Below are 25,640 nucleotides of genomic sequence, written 5' to 3'. Positions count from 1 at the left end.
GGGTCTGACCTGTTTACCAACAGACTCACCACATGGAGACGCTCGGTCTTCTCTACCAGAGCCAGCCTGCTTGTTCTCTGGGCAGCTGTCCATGTAGCCCCCAGGAGTCTATTTTCCCTGGGTTTCCAGTAAGATGCTTTTAGGAACAAATGGTTTCCTGCTTCCTTTACAGGTGTTTACATTTCAAATGACTCTTTTCCCTCTTGTCCTACTTACAATCAACATTTGATATTAGCAGATCCTTTCTCGAAATTGTATAATCACCTGAAAAACGTTTGTAGAAGTTCTCCCTCTGGACTAAAGCTGGACACCTGATGATCACATCTCCTTGGTAGTTTACCTGTCTGTGGTTTCTGTGCCAAAATCTGCACCCTGACCAGATGGGTCTATTTCTCTTGCCTTGCAGACTGGTAAAGCTCTCAGTTCTCAGGTGTCTGCTGTCTCTTCCATAGCTGGGCCAGATGTGGTATCTTGCCAGGTCCCAGAAGCCTCTGGGTATCCCCACCCTGCCTGCCTCCATTTACCCCTTTGGCTTTTTGGAGGATGCGAGAAACTAGATAACAAACGGATGAAGTTTCTGCTTAGGTTATAGACTGATGTTTGAAACTTGGGTTCCAAGGCCAGGTCTCTCGTTTACAAACTGGTTGACCTCCAGCAACTTACCAGCCTCTCTGTGCCTTCCTTGTAAAAGAACACGTTTGTGTTGTTTTAAGGCCCCAAGTTTACAATGATTTTTTACAGCAACTCTGTTAGTGTTAGGAGACTCATACAGTCAGGGAGTGAATGTTTGACTCAGTGACTCCTATTCTGTCAGCTCATGGTAGAATTCCCACCCACAGGGCTTTCATGGGTCTGAATTAATTCTACTCTTCATCATTCAAATATTTATTTATTTATTTGTTCATTGAGCCAGACACTCAATAGTTTCTTCTCTGTGCTGACCATTGTGTGAGGCAGTAGGGATACTGGTGAGTAAAGCAGGTGTGGTCTTAACACTTACGCCATTTAATTTTTTTTTTAATTTTCTCTTAATTTTAGAGAGAGAGCATGAGCAGGGAAGAGGGGCTGTGTGTGTGTGGGAGAGAAAGAGAGAGAGAGACGGAACCTTAAGCAGGCTCCACACTCAGCACAGAGCCCAACATGGTACTCAATCCCATGACCTTAGGATCATGACCTGAGCCAAAATCAAGAGTCAGGAATTCAACCAAGTGAGCCATCCAGGTGCCCTGACCTCATATGGTTTATAGTCTAGCAGAGACACTGCTGTTTGTTAAACAATCACAGAAAAACACATTGCAATAGCAAATAAGTGGCATGCAAGAAAAGCGAAGGATGCTGGGAGAATCATGGGACATCCAATTCCAGCCCAGGAGTCATACTTGTTCTCTCTTTACTAGGTCTTGTGTGCTCTCTCAGAGCAAGGAACTGAACTCACTCAGCAACCACAGAGGGGTGGGATTCTTTGTGGGTTGATGTTCACACATAGTCACGTAATCATACAATTCTAAGCCATGTGTTCAGGTATGGAAGAGGGCAGTATAGTTGAAGACATCATGGACGAGCTCAAGTCTGCATCCTCCTGGCTCATTGTTAGAGTTCTGTGTCTCTAGTGGTGACCATCTGTGTCTCCATCTCACTGACAGTGTCCTGTTCCAACTCCATCATTCCCGCTGCCCCAGACTCCTGCCTCCTGCCTCCTGCCTCCTTGGGGTATCTCATGTTCAACCTCCCCATGAGAAAGAGCTTGATGGGGTTGCTGGTCCTTCTTCAGGATTGCCAGATCTGGCTACACAGAGTCTTGAGTGAGGCTTCCCTGTATGCTGACAGCCAGGCTGTTGGTAGCTACTTGGGGCTCAGGAATAGGTCTCTGGTCCCATCAGTTATGAGCCAAGTGATGAAGCCACAGGACAGAAGACCCAGACACTCTTATACAAGGAGTCACTGGGATTGTTTATCCCAATGGGAACAATGCAACAGGAAGAGTTTAGGCTTCGGGTGCCCAGCAGTGTTTATATTTGCCCCCATCATCCTACTAGACATACTGCACCCGTTCCATCTTTCATCAGAGCTGGCAGCCTGGAGTAACTTATGTTTTGTGCCCCCACCCCCAATCAAGTATCTGGGTCGTCACAACACCATTGTTTTGCCAGATGCATCCCTGGGTGAGAGTGAGAAGGAAGATACAGACCCTAGTTTAACAGGGATTATGAGTACAGGCTTTGGAGACAAATGAGGCCAGGTTTAAGCCCTGGAAAATAACTTACTGTCTTAACCCTAGTTCCCTCATCTATAAAATGGGGATAGATATGTTTACCATATAGGATTTTAAGAAGGAATAAATGGGGGCAGGCAGGGGGAGAGTAAAAATATCCCTACATCTCTTAGCATGGTTTATGGCAAATCATGAGCACTCAGAAAATGGAAATTATTACTATTATAATTTCCAAATATTCTGCATGGGGTCCATGGGCAGTGGGGGTGGCAAGCTCCACGCAGTCTCTTAGCTACAGAGGTCATGGAGATATAGATGCCAGAGAGAGTAAAAGTCTTGACTGTCCTCATGCTCAGTGAGAATCCCTACATTGACCTATCTTTAGGTTTCATTAAGTCCAGCAGACTGGACGCTGGCAAGCCTGGGAGACTATCTAATCTGGAAAAGTCTAGAAGATGCCAACAGTGTACCCAAGTAAGGCCAGAGGAGGATCAAGCAATTCCTGTGGGTGCAGGTGGTAGGGGGGGAGCTGGGGCAAGGATACTGATGGCCTCAAAGGGCCAAGAAGGCAGTGTCCCAAGGTTTATGTTCTAGGTGGTTAATGGTATCTCTGAACCCTCGTGTGCTGACCATGGCTGCAGGGAGGGCTGCTTGGGAGAATCCTGGGAAGGAAGAGGGGCTGGGGACCCTTGGGTACCTAGGTGTGTCATCTTCTCACTGCTTGGTCCAAGAAGGTCCCTTCCCTACTCCCAGAACCCTAGCATGGTGGACCTGGTTACCCCTTGCACTGGCAGCAGCATCAGCAAACATTTGACTTTGACCTTTATTCTGAAAGAAGTCTACCCACTCTCTCACCCTCGGTCAAGCAGCCTCTTTGAATTATCACCAGATGGACTGGGAGCTTGTAGGTTTGCCGAGGTCATAGGGAGGGGAGAATCTACTGATGCCACATGTAGGCAGAAAATCCACTGATGCCACATACAGGTTTCTGGCTGCTGTTCTGGGCAGCGCCCGTCTGCCAGGAGCCTAGGTTGGCCCTGCTTACTTGGCCACTGTCTCTCACAGACAACAGTGGCACTGAAGCTCTTGATATAAATGTGCCTTATGAGCAGCTCACAACAGTCTCAGGGAGCTCGGCCGAGAGGCCCTTACTTAGCTGTTCCCACCCCGCATCGCCTTCTGTGTGCAGTGATCGATAAAGTTGAGTTTATCATGACCATCAATTCCGGCTTATTAGACAGCCCTAGTATTCGCTCTCAGAAATGCCTTGTTTTTATCTCTAGTGGAAAATGGCTCGACTTTGAACAAGAATAAAAGTAAAAAGGGAACTTTTATGGCTTAATTTTATGGAGAATATGCCTCTTCTCAAAATGAGTAAGGAGCAGGTCTTGTACAGTCAGGCTTTCTCCAGAAGCATCAGGAGAGAAAGGCCGGTTAGGCCTGTGTGGCTCCTCTGACTCTCATGTCTTCTGGTCCTTCTCTGGGGAGGTGAGTGGGGGAAGAGGCAGACACCCACAGCAGGTGGGGAGCAGGCTCTGGGGGGCAGAGGGTGTGAGGGCCAGACCCTGGAGGATAGAAGTGCTGGGCTGGGGTCTGGAACAATTCTCTTCCACAGCAGTTCTTGAATGTGTATTCCTTTTGAAAGCCTTGGGCTGCCCTGGGCAGGCAGGCTTGTGTCCTGTGTTCGGCAGTGATGATGGTGAGTGTGACCGGCAGGTATGTGGACCTCTTGCCTAGCATACTCTTCTGCCTCCTTCTTTATGCCTCCTTCTCCAGCAATGCGAGTTCTGCTTCAGCGTCGAGATGACAATAGGAACCATGACTGTGTGCCGGTGTCTGTGTGTTGGGCACTTTGAAAGGGTAGCGTCAGTGTATTCGGCGGATGCTGACTGCCTGCCGTGGGCCAGGCACTGTGCTGGGCAGTGGGAGCGCAGTCGTGAGTGAGCAAGCTCTGTTCCTGCCCCCAAGAAGGTTAGGGACACTGTCGTCTACTCATCGGGCAACCTACTGTCCCGCCTTGCTTGGGACTTTCAGGGCTGAAACTGGGAAAATCCTGGGCAAACCGGGACATTTGGCCACCTTGTATAATCAAGATGGCAGTAAGGGGATGTTTCTTGTGGCATTTAGTGGTGGCCAAATCCAGGTGCTGGATGGGAGGGCGGGGAGGTTTGCAAACTCTTTCCTCAACGAGGTGTCTTCCTTTCACCACATGGGAGGTAGAAGATGCCGAATTTTATAAAGACACCTAGGTGATCATTTCTTCTGCCTCCCTCATTCTAGGATGGGACATACAGAGAAGTGAAGTGGCCCACCCATGGTCACGTGGCAGCTTGGGGCGGAGCTCGGCCTGGGTGGCTTCATCCACCCTCTAACACTCTTTCCCTAAAAACGGGCCCATCTTGTCTTTCTTTTCTTTTCTTTTTTTAAATTTTTTTAACACTTATTATTTATTTTTGAGAGAGAGAGACAGACAGAGACAGAGAGCAGGAGTGGGAGAAGGGCAGAGAAAGAGGGAGACACAGAATCTGAAAACAGGCTCCAGGCTCTGAGCTGTCAGCACAGAGCCTGACGTGGGGCTCGAACTCACAGACTGTGAGATCATGACCTGAGCTGAAGCTGGATGTTTCACTGACTGAGCCACCCAGGTGCCCCTCACCTTGTCTTTCTTATCCTGCCCACCCTTCCCCCCTCTCTGCTCAGACACATCCATATTTGGGGTTAGGTTCAAATAAACTGAAGGGTAAGGGAGCTTGCCTCCAGGTGTAGAGAGAGAGGCCAGGGCAAGGCAGCTGTTGCTGGAGGGACCCTGAGCAGCTCCCAAGAGAGAAAAGGAGGAAGGAAGGATTTAAGGAGGTCAGGACATTTGGCCTGGAGGGATCACTTAATTACAGTACAAAGAAACTTAGAACTGCTGGAGACAGAATGTGAGGAACTGGGGCCATAAGTTCCGGGGAGGAAGGACCCTGCTGGTGGAGAGAGGCCCTGACTCTCTGACCCAGGGAGGAGGTTTGCAGAAAAAAAGGAACCCGCCGGGGTCAGTGGCATGCATATAAAATGTCGGCCTTCTATAAAATAAGCAGCCCTGTTAGCTCTGTTTAATTCCAAAAACCTACTGTGTGGGCAGACTCTGGTTTAAGGGTAGAAGATAGCTCAGCAGCAAAATACAGCCCTGGTTCTTGGGGGGCTTGGTTATAGTTGGGGAGGCAGACAATAAACGCCCACCATTATGATGTATTGCACTAGGTGTTCCATTCGGAAGGGCCTGCGTAGAAAAACCTTATGTTCAAAGGAGTCTTTCACATGGAAATGGTGATCAGAATTTAGCTTGTAAAAGAAAACATTTCCATTCTGCTTACGGAAAGGCCATCAGGAGTTGACCTATAGCCCTGGGGGTTCAAACCGTCTAGTGGGCCTGGCTGGTACTGGGAGAAATTCAACTTGGTCTCCTTGGGAGGGGGTAAATGGGGAAGGGAAGAAGGGAAGGGAGTAGAGGGTTGTTAACCCCCGGCTCAGGAAAACCCCTACGAACCACCTGGATCTCTGGTTAGTGGGGCTCTGAGGAACCCTCTGGAGAAGTGCTACCAGACACAGGGTCACAGTCTGCACAGCTGGTGGGGTTAGTGGGAAGGACAGCCAACATGTACCACTGTACCGACCTTATTGGGAGCTGTGCACTGCACTTCATAAAAAAACAATGATACAAAGTCACGTGCCAGCAGTTTGGCCATATATTGTATTATTTTTTAAATGCAGTCAGTGAGTGGGTTGTATCTTGATACTTTTGTCAGTTTTCATGCCTACGGAAAGGTCAGCTGCTGGTCTTGATAGCTATAAATAGGCTCTAGCCAGGGGCGCCTGGGTGGCTCAGTCGGTTGAGCATCCAACTCTTGGTTTCAGCTCTGGTGGTGATCTCGCGGTTGTGAGATCGAGCCCCGCGTTGGACTCTGTGCTGGGTATGGAGCCTGCTTTGGATTCTCTCTCCCTCTTTCTCTGCCCCTCCCCCACACACATGCGTGTACCCTCCTTCTCTCTCTCAAAGTAAATAAATAAACACTGAAAAAAAAAATGAGCACTAGCTAGAGGAATGGACTTTTGTCCACAAACTTTCTGATGGCTGTTCGAAAAATCATTTTCACAACAAGAAAAAATTTTTTTGGAAAGGGTCTTGATGAGCTTAAGGAGGCCTTCCAGTCTTTGTCCTTCATTAAAGTCCCTCCCTCTACCTCCCCACCCCCTTCATCCCTTCTCTGCACTTCCATGAGCCAGTTGCTTTTCTCCAGTCACAGCACTATTCCCTCAGCCCCACCAGGCCTTTGCACGACTTGCTTTTTCATACCATTTAAGAGTGTAACTAAATCTGTCTCCTCCCAGAGCCCTCTTCTGACAACTCCTTCTGGAACAGCTGCCAAGGCATCATGCTGTCCTCTTACCCTGCTTTACTTTTCATCTCAGTACTTATATGAAATTATATCATTTGTTTGCTTCCATGTTGACCTGTTTCCCCTGTCGAAGTGTAAGTGCCGTGAGGACAGGTACTTTGTCCTTGTCCTGCTGTGCCCTTATTGCCTACAATAGTACCTGCTTCATGGAAGAAGCTCAATAAATATTTATCCCATTAAATACAAGAATGAATGCCTTCTACGATGCAAGTCTGTTAACCTGGTGGTTTTATTAACATTTTAAGTATGAAAATAACATGGACACAAAGATGGGGACAAAACATAAGAGCCTCTTAAATACAGAGAACACACTGAGGGTTGCTGGAGGGGGGTGGGGGACGGGGAGGGACCAAATGGGTTAAAGGGCATCAAGAAAGACACTTGGGTTGAGCACTGGGTGTTATATATGGGGGATGACTCGCTGGAATCTACTCCTGAAATCATTATTGCACTATATACTAACTTGGATGTAAATTAAAAAATAAATTAAAAAAATAAGATAAAATAAAATAAAATAAAATAAATTGTAAGTATGAAACAGATTTGGGAAGAGGCTCAACTCTTTTCCTTCCCCCACCTCTCTTTGGTGAGAGAGAAGGAGAGCTGGAAATAGAATGGGAGAAGTTTCTGTAAATTTCTGGTAACCATAGAGACGGTGATTTTAGTTTATTAATCTCCTGCTCTTAAGCAGGCTGGGGCCCCACGGTGATTTCTCCAAATTGCTCAGCCCTGGTTATCCTGCAGCCTTCCTCATTAAGGAAGAACAGGCCCATTCCTATCCTGCAGCACTTTAATTGCCAACAAGCAGAAGCTCTGTACCATTATGCTCATTATTGCATGTTCTAACCTGGTTGCACCTCCCACTTTGGAGCCATACACCATGGTCACCAGCCCTGAACCCCTGGAGCCTCCAGTGGCAGGTGATGGGAGTAGACAGCCTCCTCTCTGAGCCCAGGGCCTATAATTGCTGCTCTTCCCTTTTGTTCAACTGTCCTGAAGACAGGAGTCCATGCCTTCTGGAATAATGTTTCGTTTCAGCCCGAGCAGGGCACCCACCATGGTTTCTTGCCCATAAAGGTGATGCTTACAGTACTTGTGTGTTCCTCTCCCTGCTGGGAATAGCATGTAGACTTTTAAGATTATGCTCCAAGTCATTTGGGAAAGAGACCTCCAAATGACTTCAGGGTTTCAGGACAACTAGGGGGGGAAATGAGACAGTTAGAGGTAGTCTCTCCAGCAACCATCTTTCCCTGAGGGAAAAACCAGGTATAGATGTCAGAAGACCATAGTGTGATTCTATCTTGGCAGCTGATTCACAGTGGGGACTCAATCTCTCTGAGCCTTAGTGACCTCCTTTGTGAAATGAGACGAGACCTGTCATTCTGTCCCTCATTTGTGTAGAGACTCTGACTGTAGCTTCAACCTGGTCTGGAGTCTGGTTCCTGGTGATGAATGAGAGGTAGGAGAGGCCCAGGCAGTATGCCTTCTGCAGTGAGACAGAGTGGATTCTGGCAGAAGTCACTGGAAGGGCACATCTTTTTCTCCCAAAGAAGATCATCTAAGGTCTGCTCTTACCTAGATGTTGGCTGCCATTTTGAAAAAACAAAGACTTTCCTTTGGTCGCATTTTCTATCCTATTGGGTTTAGAAAGATTGAGCCATTCTTCTAACAAACACTCGGTGACTACCTGCTGTGTTCCAGGTACTACACTGGGTGTTTACGGCACAACTATTCAGCTGGGATGATTATTGACAAATCCAGACTCTGTTGTGGTACAAATCCATTTTAATGGTTGTGAGCCTGTCTGTTATATATTTAGGGCTTGTCTTAAGTATTAAAGAAGAGGCCCTGGGAAGAATCTGGACTCCTGAGCCCTCCAGCAAAGCTGGAGCCAAGACATGGGGTGGGTCAGCACCTGGGGTGCCCCGCATCTGAGTCACGGACAGATCTAAGAGCCTGGCTTTTCTTCTTTGTAGGTGCCGCAACCTCTCTTTCCCCGATAGCCTGCCAGAGGTGAGCATCGTGTTCATCTTCGTCAACGAAGCACTCTCAGTGCTACTGCGCTCCATCCACTCAGCCATTGAACGCACACCTCCACACCTGCTCAAGGAGATCATTCTGGTGGATGACAACAGCAGCAACGGTGAGTGCCTAAACTCCCTTGAGCCCTGCACCCTGCTCTGTGCCTGACATCTCAGCAGAGGGTTGGGCCTCTGTTGGGGGGGGGGGGCAGTTCTCATTTTTTAAGGCTCTCTACGACTGCTCCTTCAATGAGATGTTGCTTCAGAGATGAGAGATTCTTGATGGTCCCGGGTCTGGAAGGTTCACTCCATAGGTGTACCCTCTCTGCATCTTGAAGGGGCCTGGTCCCCAAGCTTTTCCTCATTGGCTGTCCACTCTCTCCTCTAACATTCTAGTGCAGTGTGGGATAAAGAGCCCTGACCCCCACCCCCACCACATGCACAGTGAACATTGCACCACGTGCACAGTGACTCTTTTCTGTGAAGCATCATTTCAGTTTGTGGTATCCCTTGGCCTCTTCCTGGAAGATTGTTGGTGTTGTCTTGGCAGTGGTGGTGATGATAGCAGAGATGTTGATGGTGCTGGGTGTGGTGCTGGTTTGCAGTGGTCTGGTAGTGGGGGCTGGTAGTGGGCGTGTAACATGGTACCAGCAACAGAGCTCTAAAAAGTCTGTCCTCTTTGCTGGATGCCCTACTCCCTGTTCCATCGGCCTTTGCAAAGCCTCGGGTGGCCCACAAACACTTGTTGAAGCCCTTACCCCTTCTCTCTCCCCTTCTCCAGCCATGCTACCAGCTACCTCTTTCCCTTGGGGCACATTCTGGGGCCTCTGATACCTACATATACCAACCACCCCATAACATTTTCCAAACTTAGAGACCAGGTACTGAGATAGTTTTAAAACCAGTGCTCTTGATAGGATGATTAATATGGATGTGCTTTGGATAATGCACGATACTAAATACTAGACTGCTAGGGCACAGGATCAGAGAGTCACTGAGCCTGTGTTATCTTTAGTGCTTTCTCTGGTGTCAGGTAGTAAATTTTCCAGTGAATCGTTGCTATAATGAGAAATTCAGATGGGCAATTTGTGTGTTGTTATCAATTAAAGCTGAAACATATCAGATAATTGAAATATATTTAATCTCAATAAGCAAATTTTCTTTTTCATTTTATCACCATGTAGTAAGAAGTGTAGAGCAGCTCTGTGAAGCGGATTTTAGAGCTTTCTGAAGGGCAGTGCTTACGGATCACTTGACTCTAATTGTTCCGTGGTTGTAAAGGGAGGAAAAGACATCAGAGAGTGGTAGCAAACAGGCAGCATAGTTTTAAAGGTGATTGTTAATGCAGGAGACAGGAAGGGGCCCAGCCTCTGCTTCTCACGGCTACTTGCTATTATCTGGCCTGTGTCCATGGAATGGATGCCTGAGCGAGTGGTGAACAGCTTGACTAGCCCACCCGTGCACCCTACCTTGCCACACCCAGGCCTGCTGGCCCCTCTCCTCTTACATGTGAGAAGGTAAGGGATGAATGAGCCATCCTTTCAAGGGTGAGGACATCCCCCAGTCACGAGGTATCCTTAGGCTCTGTTGTGCTATAGAGGTGGGTATGAGGATCAAAGGCAAGATACTGGCCAGAGAGATATTATGAAGGAAGCATCTTCCGGATCTCTTGACTAATAGGCTATGGGCAGATGAAGCAAAGGAGGGCTAGTGAATTATGGCTTACTTTCAAGCCAGGGTGGCTCTGAGGATGATGGTGCCTTCCCAGGAGAGGGAGGAGAAGGAGCGGTGGGGCTCTTCAAGGATGGAAGCTTTCAAACCCTGAGCTCTAGGGAGCATTATGCTGATGGGAAAGTTAAGAATCGTGACTGTGGTGGTAGTTACCCAAAGCTGCATGTGACAAAATTGCACAGAACTACATACCCACACCCAAATGGGTACACATCTTACTGGAGAGATCTGAAAAGCTCCGTGGATGGGGGCAACATCATATCACAGTGTGATATTGGACTGTAGTTGTGTAAGATGTTAATGTTGTGGGAGGCCGGGTGAAGGTGTATGGAACCTCCTTGTACATTTCTGTGTACTTTCCTGTGTTATCTGTAATTACTTCAAAATATAAAGGCTAAAACAAACATCTCTCTCAGAAGATTCTAATTCAGTAAGTTTGAGGTGGAAACTGGCCATCTCTGTTTTAAAAATCATTCTTGGGATGCCTGGGTGGCTCAGTTAAGCATCTGACTCTTGGGTTCGGTTCAGATCATGATATAGTTCATGAGTTCAAGCCCTGAGTCTGGCTTTGTGCTGACAGAGCAGAGCCTGCTTGGGATTATCTCTCTGTCTCTCTCTCTGCCCCTCCCCTGCTATGTGCACACACGCTCTGTCTCTAAGTAAATAAACATTTAAAACAAAAATAAAAAAGTAAAAAGCATTCTTAATGGCTGTGTTGCATAGCTCTGGTTGAGAACCTCTGGTTTAATGAGTAAGATGTAGCTTTGCTCTTGTACACATGAGTTCCAGTCCATGATGTGAAGGGAAAGAACTCTGAAGTCTCAAGACATGGGCTGTAGGGTCCTCTCCACCATTGGATGAGTGACCATGACGTCTCAAAATCTTCATTTCTTCCTTTGTAAAATGGGAATAATAATCGTCCCTGTTTGCTTCACCTGCCTGACACAGTCAAGCAAATGACCAAATTGAAGGCCATCAGTGTTTACCCCTACCCACCCCGCCCCCGCATTCCCAGGAGACTGCCACATAGCTCGCCAACTACACAGCTGGAGCTCCAGAGAGGGAACCGTGGGAACGTGAATTTGGAGTCTTATGCACAGAATAATTGAAGCCACTGCCTGGGAGGAGATGGTGGCAAAGAAAAGAGGGAAGAATAAAAATAGAAGCTTGAGAGAATACTGAGCGTGAGACATTAAAGAGTCAGGAGGAAGAGGGTTAGCTGGTGAGAGACAGAACGGGAAAGGGCAGGAGAATCTGGAGGATGATGGATTCTGTGGACAGAGAGAATTCCAGAAGTGAGAGTCATTTATTTGAATGAACCCACAGACAGGTGGGAGGATGCAGAGTCTGGGAAGAAGCCTCCATATTTGGAAGGTGCAGCAGGAAGCTTTAGGAAAGTATCGGGGATGGGAGCTATGGAAGCCATTTAAAGATGAAGAGCAGACAGGGAGGTAGCTTTTCTCTGTCAGGGATTTTGGCTGCAAGAGAGAATCAGATTCTAATGATTCTGGAGCAATGTTTCACACACAAACACACACACACACACACACACACACACACACACACACACACTTACACAAATTTTAACCATAATCTATAGTAAGAAATACGTGTACATCATGACCCAGGAGGACACACCTACTCACACTCATACAATAGCACACACTATTGAAACAAAACTTTTAAGAAACAATATTGATATTGTGATATCAATAGAAAATGTGATATTTTCTATTATAGTCTGGTTTATGTTATTCAGTTGTATTGCACTGTATGGTATGGTATGGTATTGTATTGTATTGTATTGTATCGTATTGTATTGTATTTCTTTTTTTGAAAGGCAGGTTGTTCTCAAGACCCTGACTACACATTAGAATTGCTCGGGGAGCTTTTACACAATCTGGGTAGCCATCTCTTGGCTCTGGTAATTCCATTGGTCTGGGGGCGGGGGGGGGCGTTGCCTGTGGCCTTTGAGGCCAAGGTGTGCAACAAGGCCTCTGACGGCGGAGGAGAGGAGGGGATCCCGGGCACAGAAGTGAGGGCTGCCTCTGGGAAGAAAGGGCCCATCTCTGTACCACTCAGGAGAAGCAGATGGGTGAATAGGGAGATAGCTGGAGGCAATGAGGGGTACAAGAAGGGGTGCCAGTAGGCTGGCAGAGTAATAGTGCTCAGTCCCAGTACCCTATAGCTTGCAAGACCTTGGGTGGGTGGGGGGCATGTTGGGAAGGGGACTGGTGGCAGCTGGGGTTGCCCTGTGTGGAATGGGGCAGGGAGGTGATCTGGAATGGGTCTCCTCAAGACCAGTCTGAGCTGAGCTCTCGAGAAGGGCAGAAAAAACCCTGGAGACTGTGGCCCTTGAAAGAGGTGAGCCATCATGCTTAGCAAAGGGCTTAAGGACCCTTCAGACCAGACCAGCCCGACTTGGGGGAAGGTGGCTAGGACGATATCCTCCTGCTCAGGCTCCATTTGGGACCTGCTTCTCTTGGGCATCATCTCGCTCAGCACAGAGCGAGATGTTTATTTCATGTCAGGCCAAGTCAGTACAGTTCCACAGATGTTTATGGGGCACCCAGCCTAGGCCAAGGGCATGACGGGAATCTAGCCCCTGACATCAGAGAGTCCTGCAAATAAATAAAAGGATATGAAACCTAATAGGACTCCTGTTTCTGGTCTCAGGTCTGCCACTTCCTGGCCGTGGGTCCTTGCCTTGGTTTTATGTGCCCTGTGGGGATTTCAGGCCCTGCCCTGCCCTGCCTGCCCCATAGTCACCAAGGATAATGACAATGGAAGTCAGTGACAGTGAGGTAATGGCAGTGAAAGGGCCATGTAAGCTGCAAGGTGTGAAGGGTGCCCCCAGGGTGAGTCTAAATGACAATAACAACAACTTCAACAACAACAGTAATAATAACAGCTGATGTGTAACCACTTCTTAAAGGCAACTCTTGCTTTTCTCTCCCTCCTGAAACAGTATGCTCTGGTGGGAAGAACGCAGAAATGGGCCTTTGGCCAGCTTTTCAGTTCCAGCTCTTCCTAGCTTCTTCCTGGCTACGTGCTCTTGACCTCTGTGAACCCTATTTTTCTTATCTGTAAAACTGGGACATGGAATTCCTACCTCAGGGGTTGTTCAGAGGCTTGAATGCGATAAGGCATGATGGAAGGGGCATCTGTGTTTGCAGCTCTAAATGAAGCGGGAATATAGAGCCTTCGGGACATCTCCCCAGGCAGTGTCACACGTTGTGTGTGTGCTGGTACCTCGTGTCCCCCAAACCCCTCCTCCACAGGCATTTCTTTTGCCTTTTTTAAAAAATTGGTTTCAAGAGTAGAATTTAGTGATTCATCGCTTACATATACCACCCAGGGCTCACCCCAACAAGTGCCCTCCTTAATGCCCATCACCCGTCTAGCCCATCCCCCCACCCCCCCCCCCACCTCCCCTCCAGCAACCCTCAGTTTGTTCTCTATAGTTGAGAGTCTGAAGGCATTTTTGTTTGGGGTCAGGCTTGTGTTTCCACAAACACAGGAGTGCCCGCAGTGGCTGGGACGCAGGTGTCCCCGAGAAGGCGGCGGGCTCGGGGCCGTCGGGAGCGCGGACGCCTTCTTTATCCAAGCCTCTCTAGATCTTTAGCTCTCTCCCTCAGAAGCCAAGGGCTGGAGGCTCTGCAGATGGTCCTTGTTTGAGAGTCTGAGTCCCTGTTTTCTGCCTCCTTAGCAATATCCCAAACAAGCTCCACTCTTTCAGGGGGCGGCTCCTGTGTAGGATGTGGTCATTCTACTAATGTGGTCTCAGACTTTAGCGTTTGAGCTTGATGAAAAATACAGAGATTCGTGCCAGGCGCATTCTTGCCTCAGGACATTTGCACTTGCAGCTCCCTTCACTTGGAAGGCCTTTACTGCCGCACAGCTTCTTCTTTTGCCTCTTTAGGCCTTTGCTCAAATCTTTAAAATAGCACCCTGGTTAAAGTGGCAGCCCTTACCCCTGTCACTCCTCATCCCTTCCTCGCTTCTTTTCTTCCACAGCACCTATTACTACATCTGTTATACTGTACTCACTTGGTTACCTTCCTTTATTTATTTATACCTTCTCGCTCTACCCATCTGTAAGTTCCATGGAGACAGGGACTTGGGGTTTGTTCATTGCTCTGTCTCCAGTGCCCAGAATAGTGCCTGGTACTTGCAGGGATGTACTAAATAGTGATTGAATGAATCAGTGAATTTTGATTCTGTAGGTCTGGGGCAAGGCTTGGAATCTGCATTTTAGTAAACTTCCCAGAGCATTCTCATGCAGTGGGACATTCTCTGGGAATCACTGTTCTAACTGTTGTCCCTCATCTGTACTGCAGCTGAGGACCTTGGGACAACAGGCATTTAAGCTCCCCCAGAGCAAGCCTCAGGCAGCAGGCACTGCTGGCTGGAGTGTTTCTTCCCCCGGTGGGGCCTTTGGGACCTCCCTGCTGCATCCCAGGGAGATGACGTGAATGGCGGGCAGGATGCAGAGCTTCTCTTGCTGTTACCCCCAACCTGGGCTGAACTCAGGTCCTATGCACAGAGTCAGGTGGCTGACCCCAAGCCTCCTCCCTTCAATGTTACCCAATGTCTGCAGGCATTCCTGCCAAGGTAGGCCATGCCCTACCTGCCCTGTAGCTCTGAGACAATGTCTCCCCTCCCTGGCTCCTCATCCTGTTATCTCAAGAAATGGTGGGAACACGGCTGTGAGCCTCCTGGTTTTAATTACCATGCTCTCAGTGAATCCCAATAGGCCAATGTCTTTATCTGGGACTGAATGATTTAACCTTTATGGACCTCCAGAGGGAGGGAAGCACCAGCATTTGCAACTGATAGACTCATCCCTGCCTTTGATTCTTGGCATTCACCTGTTTGTTCGTTCACTTCATTCACTCATTCATTCATTCATTCATTCATTCCCTCAACAGGTTTTTGATGGCCACTACTTTGTGCTAGTACTTTAGCACACAGCTAAGCATTTGCCTCTCCCCCATTGTGAGCTCATTCATGTGACGCAGGTATTCCAGTGCCTGGCACAGGACAGGTGCTCAATGAACATGAGCCTTTTCAGGTCCCCTCACTGGCTGTCCCAGAGTCACCATATTCCACAATCCAGCCACGTCCACTTCCAAAACCATTTCCTTTTCTGCACTTTCTGTGTTTCCTTTTTTAACTCGTGTCCTCTTTTGATAAACTTAAAAATCATACACCCTTCTTTTCATGCTATTTGAAATTTTAAAATGAATCTGACTGTTGTGACTAAAAGCATATCAAAGCAATGGCAATATCAAATATTCTTTTAAGAATACCATTCCCTGGGGTGCCGGGGTGGCTCAGTCAGCTAAACATCCGACTTCAGCTCAGGTCATGATCTCATGGTTTGTGGGTTTGAGCCCTGCATTGGGCTGTGTGCTGACAGCTCAGAGCCGGGAGCCAGCCAGCTTCAGATTCTGTGTCTGTCTCTCTCTGCCCCTTCCCCATTCATGCTGGCGTGCTCTCTCTCTCTCTCTCTCTCAAAATAAATATTAAAAAAAAAAAAAAAAGAATACTATTCCCTGGAGGTCTCAGTCTGCTCTTGGTTGGCAGTGACTTGGCCAACCTCACCCAGCCTGATGTGTGTCCTCTTCTGCCCTCCAACAACAGAATGGCCAGTTGCCAGAACCTCACACCCTTGAAGCTGGATGGTCTCTCTCCTGGGTGATGCATACCTTTCATTCATGGATGCAGCCTTCTCACTGGTCACGTTTGCTCGAAATCTTCAACAAATGTTGGCAGCATGAGTCATAGAACCAGGCAGCCTCCACAGACAGGGTAAATGGGGCTGTCCCTCCCCCACCATGCTGTTGGAGAGACAGACAGAAGACCAAGAAAACCCTACCTGGCTCTTGGGAGGAAACCGAGGACCTATGTAGGACAGAGACTTGCCAGGGCCCTACAGTATGTGGGTGACAGAGCTGAGGTAGGACCTCGGGTCCTCTGACTCTCATGAGGGCTCTCTCCTCCACCCCATGCTGTGTCACTACGTGGCCCCGTGTTCAGTCTTCCTGCTGTCTGCACTCTATATGGCTGTGGAAGCCCAGCCAAGGCCAGGCAGGTTTGGTTTCGTTATGGTGCTCCGGGCCATTTGCCTTGCTTAGCCCTCTTCTGAGAATGACTGTCCTCCCACAGCCCACCCCCTTCACCCAAATCAAGCTTCAGGGACCGTTCAGGTGGTAGCGCTTCCAGAAAGCCCTCCATCACTCTGCACTCTGCCTGCCAGCTGGATCAGGAAGTTCACCTTAGCACTCACACAGGCTCTGACTGCCTCCCTCACATACTATTTTTACTGGCTATTTACTCACGAAATTAGAGTGAGAAATTTAGCACAGGTTAGCCAGGGTGACCAGTGTTAGACAGGGTGCCACTCATCTCAGTGTCCCACCAACTAGCCTAGTGCTCAGCACATAGTAGTCACTCAATAAAACTGGTTACAAAAGGACATTCACAATCCCTTAGGGAAGTAGGTGTGGTTACCATCTCCGTTTCCATAGAGGAGGAAGCTAAGTCTCAGGTGAAAATAAAAAGTGACCATGGCCCAAGGTCATAGCCAAGCCATGGTTAGATGGGGATTCACACCCAGGTCCTCTGGTCCTGGAACCCGTGTCTCTCTACTCGTCACACTGCTGGGAGGCCGGGGGCTTTTCTTTTATTTTTTGGAGGAGTGAGACTATTTAATTTAGAAATAAGCCTTGGACAGCCTCCTAATCAGAAGGGAGCCCATGAGTCTACTCTTGGAGAGAAAGACCATCATGGAGGTAAGGCCCCCACGTGGGGTGGGAACAGCATGAGAACTGGCACCAGGAGCTGGTCTTGTGCTCAGCTATGTGGACATAGGTTCCTTCGTGTCTGATTTTCCCCTGACAGCAGCCCACCCCGTTACTTCTTGCGGAGGGTAGATCAAATCCAGGATGACCCCCTCACCCCCACGCTAAATAAAGTGGTAGACCTGTGTCCCAGAGTCTCGCATAGATTAGCCTCCCCCAGACCCCTCCCAGGTACAGGTCCTGGATCTACCTCAGTGAAGGGCAGCTGGCAGGTGTGGACATGAGTGGTTCCTCAGGCTGTGTTCCATGCCCCCGGCTAGACCACCGCTCAGTGGGCTGCCTCTGCCCAGGGCTGGGCTTTGACCCTCACTTCTCCAGGCCTGGGCCTCTGACCAGAGTGACTCCCAGTGCTTCTGGGTAGATGAAGTCCGAATCAGGCAGCACCAGCACAGTGAGCACTTAACATGTGCCAGAGACTTTTCTAAGGATTTTTTTAATAAATTAATCAGTGCTGTATGATAATGGTAAGAACCATTACGAAATCATTCTATATAATAAGGAAACAGGCACAGAGGAGTTAAGGAACTTGTCCAAAGTCACGCAGACATAGGATTTGAACCCAGGCTGTCTGGCTTCTGAGCTGACTCCCTCAACCATTAAACAGGCTGCCTCTCATGCACCGTGGATCTCGGACTCCAAAAGAATTAATGGAATTTTGGCCTCATTCTCTGGAGAGAGAATGGCATTGGGCAACAGGGCCAGCAAAAGAGGCGAAGAAGGAACTTAAGAGAAGGGAGTGGCTGTCTCCTCAGCTGGAGCTTTGCCCGGGTTCAGTAGGAAGGAGACGTGTTTCATGGAGGCGGCTAGGCTTGTGTCGGGACTGAGAGGAAACTGAAGAGCCGTGCTCGGGTCATCTCGTGAGAGGGGCAGCTTCCTATTTCATTTGAAACGGAGAGAACCTGGCGTGTCTATGTGCGCACGCGTGTGAGTGAGTGGCTGTGACCCGGTGAACGTGCGCTGATGCGGTGTGAACGTGTGTGAGCAATGTGTGCACGCACGGGTGCACCTGGTGTCTTACTCCATTTGGGTGGCTTTTACACCATGTACCGTGTTTTGTACCAAAATACCATAGACTGGGCGACATTTGTTTCCCATGTTCTGGAGGCTGGAAGTTCAAGATCAAGGTGCTGGCAGATTCAGTGTCTGAGGAAAGCCTGCTTCCTGGCTTATAGATGGCTGCCTTCTGGCTTGTCCTCACATGGCCTTTCCCTGTTGCCTGTGTGTGGACAGAATGCAAGTCCTGGCGTCTTTTCTTATAAGGGGGCACTAATCCCATCATGCGGCTCTACACTCATGACCTTATCTAACCCTGATTACCTCGCAAAGGCCCCACCTCCAAATACTATAATGTTGGGGATTAGGACTTGACCGTATGGATCTGGGGGGTGTGCAGATTCGGTCCATCACACTGGGCTTCTGTGAGTAGTGGCGGGGGTGGGGAGGGGCAAGACCCACAGATAGTGGCTGAGCCACTTCCACCACTACCTGGAGCCACCTTCACGATCGTGATGAGTGACAAGTCATTGCACAACTGTGAGTCACTGTTATTTTTAATCGGTGGTAAGAAAATCACAGAGTAGTGACGAAGTAGAATCAGAACTCCCAGATTGCTTGCCACCAGCTGCTGGGTCCCCCTCCACCCCCTGTGGAGACCCCATCATCCCTTGGCCCAGAGGCTGCCTAATCATTGTTTAATGTTTCAAAGATGCTGTCCTACACAAGAGATACTCATTCCAAGCTGTAAAAATACCAACAGCTTTGCATGCAGCTGGAATAATTGCAAAAATAAAAAAAAGCAGAGGAAAAGAATGGTCTGACAGTATTGTGCTTTATGGAGCTTAAAGAATCCCATATAGCTAATCTAATTACAACCAAGTCTCAGGCAGCTTAAAGGTGTTTATACAGCCAGGCACATGGGCTGTCGGCCCACTCAGCTGAAGGCTTCTTGTCACCACCACCCCCATGCCTCTGACTGGTGTGACTAGAATAGCCCACCCATAAGACTGGCAGCAGGCACCCGGGAACCTCAAGATGGAGGCAGCCTCATAATGAATTCTGCAGAGGTCCTGGAGGCTCTCACATTTACCCCATGCTGCCTGGGGCTGCTCTGCCTGCCACACTGTTTGCCCCCAGACTGAGGCTTACTCTTGGCCAGACTATACGGATTCCTGTGCTCAGGTGTTGTCCAGCCCTCTCCCACGGAAATCGTATGACTTGTGAGCTCCTGGCTGCTCTGGGTAGTGAATGCCCACCCCTCCCTGCCCGACTCAAGCCCTGATCAATGCCCACCCCTCCCTGCCCGACTCAAGCCCTGATCCTAGGACTGGGACATGCTTCGGCCAGTGGCCATGGTGGTGGAAAGGAATCGGGTAAATATTTCTGGCCATTTCAGTTGTGTCTGTTTCTGAATAATCCTTGTAGAGCCACCACATGTGGTTTTGCGGGCTATGCCCTTGACCAGGGCACCCAGACAAGGGGCAAGTGGGGGGTTTAAATCTAGCCCACGATCTCTGTTCGCTAAGCCATGCATCCTGATATGAGTCTGTCAGAAATGCCTTTTCAAACTGGGAGTCTGAGGGGGAGTACTTTTCTGTGATGCACATCAAAGGGCCATGTGCTAATAGCCCAGCCAGCGCTGACTCTGCGGAGAATAACAGCAGTGTCTTTTTCCCATGGTGGACAGCATGGCTGTAACAGAGCTGCTGCAGCCTGGGGGTGTCCCCCGCACCTGCTGCCCTCCACACCCCAGCCTTCCTTAACTTCCTCTGAGTTGGTCCTACACTGGACCTTCTGCCTCTGTGCTCTACCAGTCTGCCGTTCCCTCCTAGGATGGAGCCCTTACCCCCTGAGCTGGGCTCTGGCTCCCATCTAGCCTGGCCAACCCTCCTATTTGAGAGGCTTGCCCCTGCTCTTGGTACCCCCTGGCTGGGGCCCTGCTCCACTAGTCTGATCCACCTGCCTTCCCCTAACCTGGGGGCTGAGCATCCTTAGTGATGCCTGGATGTGCCGAGCCCCTTCTGACACCGTCTCCTGGACAAGCCCCAGAGCTCAGTCAGTTTCTCCAGCTCCAGTTCTGCCTGTTGCCATCTTCTTCTCTGTCCTCACCAGCCACTCTGCCAGGGTCCCAGCATGCCAAGTCTACCTGAGTCTCTCAGTAGTGTGGATAGCACATCACTCGTCCTGGGCCCCTTTGCTGATAAAGGAAGCTGACTTAGGGAATCAGAAACTCCCCAACATATTTCCCTGCCTCCCAAGAAGAGCCCCCAGGAGGGCAAAGAACATGCCCTCCTTAGCTCAGGAGCTCCCTGTAAGCAGTCTGCAGCAGGGGGACTTTGGACCATTTTGCTTTACAGACGAGACAAGATGACCAGCATTTGATTAACAGAGCCAGCAAGAACCAAATACAGGAAAGCCTTCTTCAAGCGGTCAGCCATATGACCATCTGTTGAGGGAGAATTTCCTGGAGTTGGAGCACTGAGCAAGTATGGGAGATCAGGAGCAGTCTTTTCTGCCCCCGGGTGAGGGGCCCTGCTGCCGCAGCTGGGAGTCCAGCTGTCTCTGGGAAAGGCCAGGGTCACACTACCCCAGCCCACAGTGCGGCCCACAGGAGATGTCTCCTTGTCCAGCCTATCTCGCTCAGCAGCTTGTAAAGACAGACCGGTACTGACGGTGTAGGTACTGTGAATGCAGGCACTACGGCCAAGCTGAGATCATCCCTCTGCTTTCCCAAACACTTAAAACCGCTGCTGATATTAAGTCTTCGGAGTCCGAAATGCCTCCTAGTGAGACTGATTTTCTGAAAGGCAGCCCCAGACCACACAGCAACCCAGGTATCCTCCAGCAACACCAGGGAAGAAAAAGGAGCATGTGGACAAGAGTTAGAGCTTGTGGCCACCCCAGCCGCGGTCCAGATATGTCCTGTGTGGTACTTCAGAGCCCCCAGGAGGCCGCTGCTGCTATGGTTTGATGTCATGGTGGAAGGTTCTACGGGAGACACCATTGGGGTGGGGGGTGGGGGGGTGGGGGGGTGGGGGTGCGGTAGAAGCCAGTGCAGATGACAATAGCAGGTGTGGACCTACCTACACTGCACATCACTAGAAATCTGCTCTTATTGTGATTGGGGGGAGAGATTTTTTTTTTTTTTAACCAGGGCTCTACTCTACACCTAAGGGCCCTAAATTGGGAGCAAGTTCTTTTTTTTTTTTTTTTTTTTTTTTTTCAGGGACTGCCTCACGTATTTGCTCAGGTCCACAGGAAATTGTGCCTTTGGAGTTTCTGCAGCCATTGACATGCATTCATTCAACAAATGGAGAAGCAGGTCCCAAGCTTTTTGCTGGGGAGGCAGGGGTGGACCAGGTGTGGCTCTTGCCTCTGACAAGCTTTAGTCAAGTAGACAGACTCTACAGCCCCCCTTTGGCACAGATGTAGAGATGAGATGAGATCAGATGTAGAGATGTAGAGATGCCTCATTTCTCCTTGTTTTTAGACGCTTATGCCTTGGGAGTTCAAGATGTAAGTAGAATTGTAGGGAGGGAAGCTCTGGAATAGAAAACAACCCCAGGTTTGTCAGATCAGTGAGCAGGAAGGTTTCATTCAAACCACCACTAATGGAAGGCTATGTTTACTAGACAGCCCCAAGGCTGACTCTTGACTCATTCTGTGCTGCTGAAGCAGGGTGTTGATTTTAGTCTAACCAAAGAGGGCAGGGCCCGGCAAACGAGACATGTGGCTCCCTTTGTTTTCCCGTCCCTGGTCCCCATACTGTGACTTCCATTCCTTCCCCTGCCGCCCTGCCGGAGGTAGTTCTCCACTCAGCACCCGACCTAGGAACAGGGTGGGTGACCTAGCTCACTTTGTGGGTTGCTCTCCTTGCTAGATGGGCTTCTCTAGTGGGGCATTGGGCAACTTGAAGCAGGCAACCCTAAAATGTAGTGCAAGCCCCTCACTTTACTAGAGGGACAAAAGATCCAGAGAGGGTATGTGAGTTTCCCAGTGGCACACAGCTAGAGAGCAGCCCTGCTCCAGCGCTTTGCTGTCTGCACTCATTCATCCAGCAAACATGCACAGAGTGTGTTCTTGTGTGTCAGGCATCACACTCAGCATCAGTGATGCAACAATTGGTCGAAACAGTTTCTGTTTCCAGAGAGCTCACAGCCCGGTGCAGATGATATACTGTAAACAAATAGCCGTTACACACAATGTGGTGGTAAGTGCCACCAGCCACAGGTGACAGGAGAGAGTGCTGAGGAGCCCCAGGGAGAGGTCAAGGTCATTCTGGGAGGACTTCCTGGAAGAGCTGGCATTTGAGCTGGGCCTTGGAGGTTGAATGGGATTTGGATAATGGATTTGAGAGTGGAGAAAAAGACAGAACTTGCCTCTGTTTTTGTGACTTTCTAATAGACTTTAGGGAAGGAGTCAGAACAATCATGTATTGGGCACCTACTGTGTTCTAGGCACGGTGCTGCACACTTTTACACAGTGCCTTAATTTTTCTGGTATCTCTCTTCATCTTACAGATGAGGAAGCAGACTCGGAAGTAACTTAGCCCTGAATAGAGGCTTCTTCTTTGATTCCTTCTTCTCTCTTCCCCACGAGGCCTCCCCCAGTGCCTTGTGCCCCACAATGAATGTGATGATTGAACGAAAATGGGCACAGAGAGATGGGAATAGCGAGTTTGCAAAGTCGTAGGGAAGGCATCATCCCCCTTCCTTGGACAGAGTGTGGCTGAGCACACAGCTATTTAGGATTTCTGTCATCAGAATAAATGTCTTCCCATGCATTTAATTTATACCCACCCCCAGGCTGATATAATCTTAGCCTAAGTGAATACTAACAAGAACTTCCCCTTTTTCGAAGCATCTTTGATGTGTTACTTCATTTAACCCTACGACCAACCATGTGAGCTGGGTATTATTATTATCAAGCCCATTTCACAGACAAGAACACGGAGGCTCAGAAAAGTTACCAGTTGCATAGCTAGGAATGGAAGAAACAGCATTTGGGCCCGAGTTGGATCTGGCTGCAGAGCCTGAGCACTTAACCTTGTGATATTCAGGGGTCCTAGACTCAGTTACCTACCGAGGCTAGATAGATAAGGTGAAAGGTAGAGGTGAGGCAATGAGGACTGGCGGGTCTGCGGTGAACAAGAGAAGGAGTCCTCGCTCAGCCAGAAGGGACCCCACCTCTTCCGGCCAGCTTGTTTCAAGTTGGAGATCACACTTTTACATCTGGTAGGCCGAACGAGCCACATGGGCAGGCCAGATACAGTCCTGGGCTTTCTGAGCACAGCCTGTGTCGTGCTGGCTCCCAGTGTGAGACGTAGAAGCTTCTCTGGAGAAGCTGTGTATTTCACACAGCCTTGGTGGAAACTTCTCCCTCTTGTCCCCTCCCCCTCTCATGCTGGCTGCTTTCCCACATCTCAGAAAGCAGCCAGTCCACACAGGCTGAACGAGCCACTCCTCCGTCCAGCTTCCCTTCATCGTGTGCAGTTGGAGAACTCGACAAGGCACAGGCCATGTGTGCACTTTTAGTTCCACTGATTCAGGGAGGCCCCTTCTGGGCTGATTGGCCTTTCAAAAAAGCACACAGTCAGGCGGTTGAGGTATGGATTTTGTGTGCCTGGGTGGTGGACTTGGAGGCTGTCCTTGAGACATCCCTGAATCTTGAGACCTTGCAACTTGCATCAGGCACCCTGGACCCGGGCCAGTAGTGGGGGAGGGGAGGGGCCAGTGGCCAGGAAAGCTGCAGAGGAGGCAGATAGTTTGAGAGTCACTTAGAGCAGCCACATGTCCCTCAGCAGGACATCTCTCAGGGGCAGGAGGTCGGGGAGGGGTAGGGGAGGACAGCAGGAGCTCAGGCCTTCACATGGGCTGACTCAGCCTGCAGGTGCCTATGACTTGGACATACCACAGCTCACCGGGACTCACCCTGGCTGGCCTAATTCTCTCCCCATTTCCTGCACTGACTGTGACCCACAATGCTGAGGGATGGTCCCAGAGTGTGTTTGTGGTGCTTGTGGTTGAAAATGGGGTCGCTGCCATCTAGGAGTGAATAACCACATCATTTCAAAGCCAAATAAGACCCAGGGGGAAAAAAATCCTAGGCCTCATGTTTCTCTCATCTGGGGAAAGAAAGGTGAATTGGAACTTCATGAGCCCAACTCTTTAAACCCTTTCTCACCCAGTAAATTTGATGGGGTGACAGAAATGAATTAGAAATTAGATCAGGGCTCAGCATTTACATGGGTTCCAAGCCAAATGGAAATTAAAAAGAGTATCTCCAGCAGAGTTAATGGTGAAGGCAAGGCTTCCTGCATATATGACTTGGCAGAGTGTTCCGACCTGGGTCTCAGGGGAATTGATGGAAGGATCCTGTTGACGAGATCAGGAGGTGGAGAGAGGGTTCTCTACCCAGATACGGGGAAGGAATTAGCTTGTCACCAGTTGACACTCACTGATGTGACAGAAAATGCCACCAATGCGAGGCAGATTTTAATGCCAGGCCGCCCAGTGGCCACATTGACTCCCCCATATCTTCCCTGAGGTGCTTAGACATTGAAGAAAGGAATATTTTCCCCTACATTGAAGGAGGTTTCTAGCTAAGTCCAGTGGACGGGGTGTGTCTGCAAGCTTGTCTGTGTTGTCAAATTCCATTTGGTTTAAACATGAGAACTAATGCAGAGAATCAAAGAAAACAGAGTTGTTTGCTGAGTGTTCCTGACCAGGGCTGCTCAGGCATGAGGCTGAGGTATTACCTAAAGTGATTGTATTTTCTCTGAAAAGAATATTCAAGGTTGTTTAATCTTTCTGGAGTGAGTTTCCATAGTCTTAGGTACTCAACTGCTCTCCTCTAGACCTGCACACTCCGTAGTCCTACAATATGTCAGCCCAGCGGTGGGTGATAATGCCTGTTCACCCAACTCCTCAATGTTGCATGGCTGGAAAATCCAGTCCTATCCTTCCACTTTCCACTGGGGCTCTTATGTTATGCCAGGTGCATCTATGGGAGAGGGAGGGGAGGAAGGAGGGAGAGACAGAGAGGGAAAGACAGGAAGAGGTATGGATAGGTAGGTGGGTAGATGGATGAATGGGTGGATGGATAGATGGATGGATAGATGGATTCAATCTTTTCCATTCCATGACATAGGTATTTTATGTCCATTTGGAAGATGAAGGAATTGAGAGTCAGAAGCAGTAGTGAATCACCCAAGTTCCCAAAATTTCTCACTGCAAGATGGTGGCAAAGCTGGGGCTTGAACCCACATTTCCCAGCTTGAATGTGTCTGTCTTTTCCTTTGTCTGTATTGTCCACTAGGCCTTTTTTTTTTTTTTTTTTTTTTTTTTTTTTTTTTGACTGCCTGCCTTATATCTAA

General features: G+C 49.1%; 1 protein-coding gene across 1 annotated transcript in view; it reads left to right on the top strand.

Moving 5' to 3' along the window:
• The window catches only part of GALNT18 (polypeptide N-acetylgalactosaminyltransferase 18), a 352,446-nt gene that overhangs the window by 184,810 nt on the left and 141,996 nt on the right, over positions 1-25,640 (top strand). The window contains exon 3 of the mRNA XM_042957905.1: positions 8,628-8,794. Within this exon, the coding sequence (XP_042813839.1) occupies positions 8,628-8,794 (167 nt within the window). The remainder of the gene's footprint in view (positions 1-8,627; positions 8,795-25,640) is intronic.

This window comes from Panthera tigris, chromosome D1 (genome assembly GCF_018350195.1).
Source record: "Panthera tigris isolate Pti1 chromosome D1, P.tigris_Pti1_mat1.1, whole genome shotgun sequence".
Lineage (NCBI taxonomy): Eukaryota > Metazoa > Chordata > Mammalia > Carnivora > Felidae > Panthera > Panthera tigris.
The sequence above is the reverse complement of the archived record's forward strand: the minus strand, read 5'-3'. Positions and strand labels throughout refer to the sequence as shown.